At 52.9% G+C, this 7,262-nt stretch overlaps 1 protein-coding gene across 1 annotated transcript; it reads left to right on the forward strand.

Annotated features, from left to right (window-relative positions):
- Positions 1-3,292: 3,292 nt before the first annotated feature.
- ALDH1B1 (aldehyde dehydrogenase 1 family member B1) lies at positions 3,293-5,851 on the forward strand. The gene is given in 3 exon segments (XM_004443992.3): positions 3,293-3,619; positions 3,622-4,644; positions 4,647-5,851. Coding segments are annotated over 3 exon segments (1,545 nt in total). The 5' UTR covers positions 3,293-3,384; the 3' UTR covers positions 4,934-5,851.
- Positions 5,852-7,262: the final 1,411 nt, after the last annotated feature.

A 7,262-nucleotide genomic window follows, 5' to 3' on the forward strand; every position in this document is an offset into this window, starting at 1 on the left:
CCCTTTGCCTCCCACATCTGGCAGGGGTACTGCTAATCGGCAGCACCTAGTTGACGTCCAGAACTCTAGCCACAAACAAGGCTGCAAAACTTAGCTCTTAGCTTCCTGGCCTCTCCAACCAGGAGGGTGCAGTGGAGGTGCAGGGAGTGAGAGATGCCTGTTCAGGATGGCTGTCCCAGCATCCTTCATGGCAACAGCGGGATGGAGACAATCAAAATGTCCATCAACAGTCTACCCTACCGTGGAATTCTGTGCCACCTTGGAAAGGAGGATGTTGTCTTCTGGTTAATTAGTGACATGAGAAAAGTTTCATAATAAGTCACTAAGAAAAAAAAAAAAGGCAGCAAAATAGAGGTCACCATACGATTTCATTTTTATTAAAAGAATTTTTGAAAAATGCAGAGGAAAAAAATACTAGTAAGATGAATGGCAACTTTTATGTAAAAGGACTGAAGGTAATTTTTTTCTTCTTTCATCCTTTTCTGTGTTTTCCAAGCTTTCTACATTGTGCATATATTCTTTTTGTTCTTAAGACAAAAAAAATGCTGTTTTTAAATGCACAAATATAAAATCTTCTTAAAGGAACTGGGAAAAAGAGCAGTGAGGGTGGAAGACAGTCACAAATTAGCGAACCAAAGGAGAAAAAAAATGAGAGAGGAGGAGGCACAAAGGAGATTAAGGAGATGCTCAGGATGGCTGCCTATCAAGGCGCACCGTGTAGAAGGGAGAAATGCAAAATATAACCGGGGTCCAGTCTCCGACTGCCGTGTGACCCGGGGAAGGCCTCCCCATCCTGGGTCTCTGTTTCCGCTCGCAAACGAGCGCCTTAGGACCCCAGCTCTGAGAGTCGACGCGACGGAGCGAGCGCTTGCGTGGTGTGGGACCCCCCCGCAAGCCCCGACCCGCCCGTGCCTGGAGGGAGGAGCGGCCTTGACCCGGGCGCAGACCGGCGGCGCCTCATTGGCGGCTGAGCCTCGTTGGACCGCGCGGAGGCGGGGCCGGCGCGAGCGCCGTCGGAGGCTGGACCAGACCCGGGAGAGCCTGCCCCTGCCCCGGAGCGCCGGCCCCGCCTCCGCAGGTAACCAGCGCCCTTCCCCCCGCGGGCCCCGGGCGGGCCGCGGCTCCCGTCCCCGCGATGGAGGCTTCCTCTCTGGGCCTCGCCTGCCCCCTCTGGGGGCCGACCTCTCCACGCTCCCCACCCCTGCCCCCGCCCCCGGGTCCCAGGGAGGCGCCTGATGGTCCCCGAGGACGCGGGGCCGTCCTCCCAACCTTCCCCCGCTAGCTCGACCTCATCGCTCCCGCCCACCCGGCCCACTCCAGCAGGGGCCCCTGACCATAGCCGAGAGGCCGGGACACGCGCCCCCTCTCCGCAGAAAAGGTGACATGGGCGCCACCCGGTCCTCGATGACGCAGAAGGTCCGGTTCTTAGCGGAGTGGGCGCTAAATACAGGGCACCGTAAGAAATCGCCCATAGTCAGCAGGAAACACAAAGCTAAGGCTGTGGGAATCCGGGCTGAGGCTCCTATTCTTACTTGCTGTGTGTCCTCGGTGAGTCTCTGAACCTCTCTGATCCCCAGTCTTCTTCCAGAATGGGAGTCATCCTTGCCCGGATCACCCCCAGGGCTGCTGGGACGCCCAGTGAGTTAACTGCTGAGAAGATGGCCTGCAACCCCTAAAGCGTGGTGGCTGTGAGCAGTGATCTTCCTACGTGCAAGTGGAGGTGCCAGTGCAGACCTCATAGAGTAGGAACAGCCTTGGCTTGGCATGAAAGATTTACCAGCCTTGGTCTGTGACCACCCCCCTGGCTGTTTAACCCCTGCACACCCACACCGTGGATTGGTGGCCCCTCCTTACCCGCACCTCCCCTTGGACTTCTCCCTCCTCAGGCCTGTCTGGACCCAAGGCTGCTTCTGTCCCAGCATAGAGCAAAGCCCTGAGCCTAGTGGAGCCTGAGTGCACCCCTGACAGGTCTGCTGGCTCAACCTTCCCTCCAGGGAGGGCTTTCCTGCAGCATTGGTTTGTGCTGGGCTGGGGCCTTGCTTCCCAGATGAGTTCTTTGCTGCTCTCTGCCCAGTGGCAGAGGGCAGGGTGCTGGGGGTGGGGGTAGGAGGGGAGCTGCAATCCTTTTTGCTGCTGGGTGGGGCAAGTGAGGCAGCAAAGGTGCAGGGATTCATGTCCTGGCTGGAGAGTAACTGCTTCAGCGCATCTGGGAACCTTATATACCATTTAAATCTCACTGAATAAATTTATATACTGTTTACATTTTATAGTTGTTTTAATAAAGAGTTGCAGACAAGATGAAACGGGCCCTTCTTTCCCGCTGCTGTTGGACTTGCTGCACTTCTGGGAAGCCGAGGCCTGTGCCCGGGGTCTGGCCGCGCTGGTTTCTGAGGGCGCTGCCAGCTCTGATGTCCTGGGTGGAGGGGCCGGGCTTGCTGTATGCACGACCCCATTCAACATAGCCCCAGGAGGCGTTTCATGTGAGGAAACTGAGGCACAGAGGTGGAGTGAGGCACGCCCTCTCTGCGAACAACTCTGAGTCTCTGGTTTCTATTCCATTCTTAGGTCAATTAAACAGGCTTTGTGGGAATTTTGATGTTTCCTCAGTATATCATTTAATAACTGTTGAGGGGCCAGCCTGGTCATGCAGCGGTTAAGTGTGCGTGCTCCACTTCGGCGGCCCGAGGGTTCGGAGGTTCAGATCCTGGGTGCGCACTGATGCACCGCTTGGCAAGCCATGTTGTGGTGGCATCCTGTATAAAGTAGAGGAAGATGGGCACGGATGTTAGCCCAGGGCAGGTCTTCCTCAGCCAAAAAGAGGAGGATTGGCATATGATGTTAGCTCAGGGCTGATCTTCCGCACAAAAAAAAATAAAATAACTGTTGAGCGGCTGCTCTGTGGCAGGCATAATTCCAGGCCTCAGGGACATAGCAATGAATGAAACAGGAAAAAAAAAAAAAATCCCTGCCCTCATGGAGCTGGCATTTTATTGGGCAGAGGCAGACAATAAACATGCGAGTGTGTAAAGATACTATTTGGTATGTCAGATGGGGGAAAATAAACCATGGTCCGGGTGATGGAGAGTGCTGGGGGTGAGGAAAGTTGCAATCATTAAGGATGGTTAGGGAAGGCCTTGCTGAGAAGGTGATATCTGAGCAAAGACCCAGAAGAGGTGAGGGAGTGAGCCGGAGGACAGATGGGACATGACCGAGTTGGACCAGAGAGTTCTTCAGGACCTTTGTACCCCTTGCAGTCCGTGTTTTAGAGGGAACAACCCTTTATGCTAGAATCCTGGGACATCTGAGCTGTTGGGCTTTTGGGGAGCCCCTTGCCCCTCTCACCTGTGCCCCGTGTTCCTCCTGTCCCTCTCCAGAGTAGCCAGCATGCTGCGCTTCCTGGTGCCCCGGCTGCTTTGCCTCCGCGGCACAGCCTCCCCACACTCCTCTGCAACAGCCCTCCCAAGCCCCAGCCTGAGCCCAGACATCTGCTACAGCCAGCTGTTCATCAACAATGAGTGGCTAGATGCAGTCAGCAAGAAGACCTTCCCAACAGTCAACCCCACCACAGGAGAGGTCACTGGCCGTGTAGCTGAGGGGGACCGGGCTGACGTGGATCGGGCTGCTCTCACAGAGAGGCCTTCTGCCTGGGGTCTTCATGGCGCCGGATGGATGCCTCGGAGCGGGGCTGGCTGCTGAACCGCCTAGCTGACCTAGTGGAGCAGGATCGTGTCTACTTGGCCTCGCTGGAGACCTTGGACAATGGAAAGTCTTTCCAAGAATCTTATGTCTTGGACCTGGATGAGGTCATCAAGGTGTACCGGTACTTTGCTGGCTGGGCTGACAAGTGGCACGGCAAGACCATCTCCATGGATGGTGAGCACTTCTGCTTCACCCGGCACGAGCCTGTTGCCGTCTGTGGCCAGATAATCCCATGGAACTTCCCCTTGGTCATGCAGAGCTGGAAGCTGGCCCCAGCACTTGCCACAGGCAACGCTGTGGTCATGAAGGTTGCGGAGCAGACACCCCTTTCTGCCCTGTATTTGGCCTCTCTCATCAAAGACGCGGGCTTTTCCCCTGGGGTGGTGAACATCATCACTGGCTATGGCCCAACAGCAGGAGCGGCCATTGCCCAGCACACGGATATCGACAAAGTTGCCTTCACCGACTCCACCAAGGTGGGCCACCTGATCCAGAAGGCGGCCAGCGATTCCAACCTCAAAAGAGTCACCCTGGAGCTGGGTGGGAAGAGCCCCAGCATCGTGTTGGCCGATGCCAATGTGGACCACGCTATGGAACAATGCCATGGAGCCCTCTTCTTCAACATGGGCCAGTGCTGCTGTGCAGGTTCCCAGACCTTCGTTGAAGAATCCGTCTATGATGAGTTTGTTGAGAGAACCGTGGAGAAAGCTAAGCAGAGGAGAGTTGGGAACCCCTTTGAACTGGACACCGAGCAGGAGCCCCAGGTGGACAAGGAGCAGTTTGAACGAATCCTGGGGTACATCCAGATTGGCCAGAAGGAGGGGGCAAAACTTCTCTGTGGTGGGGAGCGTTTCGCGGAGCGTGGTTTCTCCATCAAGCCCACAGTCTTTGGTGGTGTGCAGGAGGACATGAGGATCGCCAAGGAGGAGATCTTCGGGCCTGTGCAGCCCTGTTCAAGTTCAAGAAGATTGAGGAGGTGATTGAGAGAGCCAACAACACCAGGTATGGCTTGGCTGCCGCTGTGTTCACCCAGGACCTGGACAAGGCCACGTACTTCACACAGGCACTCCAAGCTGGGACGGTGTGGGTAAACCCCTACAATGTGGTCACCTGCCACACGCCGTTCAGAGGGTTTAAGGAATCTGGCAATGGGAGGGAGCTGGGGGAGGATGGGCTTAAGGCCTACACGGAGGTGAAGACAGTCACCCTCAAGGTCCCTCAGAAGAACTCATAAGAACAGCCACCATGGAGACCCAACTCCAGTCCAATGATTCCATAACCAGTGGTTGCCAAACATTTTTTTAGCCATGGACCTGGACCCCCTTTATTTGTTCCAAATGAACTCTTAGAGGGAACCTCATCAAATAAAGCAATTAAAATGAGAGTTACAGCAGGATGGGGGCTGGACTCAGGGTCCTGTCCACCTACGCCCAGCCCCAGCCCCCTTGGTGGCCCTGAGTAATTTTCATGAAACCTTAGGAGTCCCTGGAAGGTAGATTAAAAACCACTGATTTGGACAATGACTTTTAGTTCTTCCTGCTGATCCAAGGACTTCCTGATGGATTAATGGATGTCTTGGTGGATGGACTCACCTTGGACCATGGGATTGGAAGGCATTGGGAGTTTCAAACTAGGCCCCATAATCTTGGCCCCATTCTTATTGACTTACCCTAAAAATCAAGGGTGCTTTTCCTTTTCTAAGTGCCAGTTGCTGGGTGGTTTCCTTGCTTGCCCTTCATTTTGCTACTGATTTTCTTAATTTGAGGGAAGGGGTGGGCAAAGAATGCATTTATATAACCATTCCTTTAAAATAAGTTCAGACAGCCAACATGTCCATCAACTCATGAGTGGATAAACAAAATGTTTCCATGGAATATTTCTTGTACTGTTCAGCCATAAAAAGGATTGAAGTACTGACACGTGCTACAACATGGGTGAACCTTGAAACCATTATGCTAAGTGAAGGAAGCCAGACATACAAGACCACATATTGTATGATTCCGTTTATATGAATATACAGAATAGGCAAATCCGTAGAGACAGAAAGTAGATTAGTAGTTGACAGGGGCTGGGGGAGGAGGGAATGGGGAGTAACTGCTAATGGGTATGGGATTTCTTTTTGGGAGGTTTTGAAGTGTTCTGGAATTAGATAGTGGTGATGGTTGCACAACTTTGCGAATGTACTAAAAAGCACTGAATTGCACACTTTCAAAAGGTGGATTTTATGATATGTTATATGATATGAATTAAATTCCATTAAAAAATAATATAACCTCACATTCTGTTTGCCAATCAGTTCTGTGTCAATATTCTCTTGCTGCTGAACATTTTACAGAGTCTTGGGGGTGGAAGGGACCATGATAGTCATCTAGTCAACCCTCAGCCAGGTGCACAAGTCCCCTCCACAATATCTCTAGCTTTGTTTTTGTTTTCGTTTGGCTGGGTGACAAAGTGCAGCTTTAAGACCCACAGAGAAGAGCTCTGATTGCTGCCTAGGCAATTTTAGATCTCATTTTAGATCTCATTTCAAGGCTTCCACTGGCATTGACTCCCCAGCCCTACCGAACACACCACCCCTCAAGCCAAGTGCCGCATGAGGGCCGTGCTGACGTGCCAGGGTGTCCAGAGTTTCCCACCTCAGAGCTCAGTGTGTTTACTGTTACCCTTACGACCTCATTGCCCACCTGACGGGAGTAAATCCGAGCTAGTCAGGCCCTGACACAGAAGCAGAGTGCTGATCCTCTCGCCTTGTCCATCTTTCTGGACCACGTTCCTCAGGAATCACCCTACTTTTAGGTCCACTCAGTCTTGAGAATGCACAACCCCAGGCATCTCTTTAACATCCTATTATCTCACCTGGCATCGGGATGATGTTGTTCAGTATCTTACCTTGGAGTTGGCCTGAAGCTGCTTCCTGGGGATTCCGGGTCTGCGTGGTCCCCTCATCTCCCCTTCCTGGGACCTCCTTTCTATGCCATTTTTCTAAGGCTGGAGTGACCCTGACCGTCTCTGAAATGCACCTTTTATCTATTTCTCTTGGAGGCTGTGGGCACTCTGCACAGTAGTGAAAGTTTCTCACGAAATAGGAAATGGGAGGGAGTGGGGGGGGAGTCTCTAATGACTAACGCCATCCCAATATTTGAACAGATCCATTCCTCATTTGCTGCCCAATACTTGTAAACCGAAGAGGAACTTGGTAGAGGGTATCCTGGTATGAGGTGGGGCTGGGAAAGGACAACCTTCTAGGTCCCTTATTTTGACCCCTGAAATTCTGAGACTGAGGAGTCAGGTCAGCCCCCAGCCCCTCTGTGCTCACTGTTGTAACTCTGAACGTGGGAGGTGTGAACATGGAGGTTGAACTGGGCATCACTCAGGGCAGACACCGCCCGCGGGATTTCACCTGGTCGTAGATGTTGCAGTTCTGGGCCAGCGCTTACTCCACAAACGTAACAAGCATCTACTCTCTCAAGCACTATCTGTGCCAGTCGCCTTTCCAGCCACTGAAGCCTCACAGCAATCCTCTCAAGTCGGCGGCGGGGTCACCCTTCTCTCAGCTGAGGAAG

This window comes from Ceratotherium simum, chromosome 29 (assembly GCF_057802395.1).
Source record: "Ceratotherium simum simum isolate JZ-2026a chromosome 29, ASM5780239v1, whole genome shotgun sequence".
Lineage (NCBI taxonomy): Eukaryota > Metazoa > Chordata > Mammalia > Perissodactyla > Rhinocerotidae > Ceratotherium > Ceratotherium simum.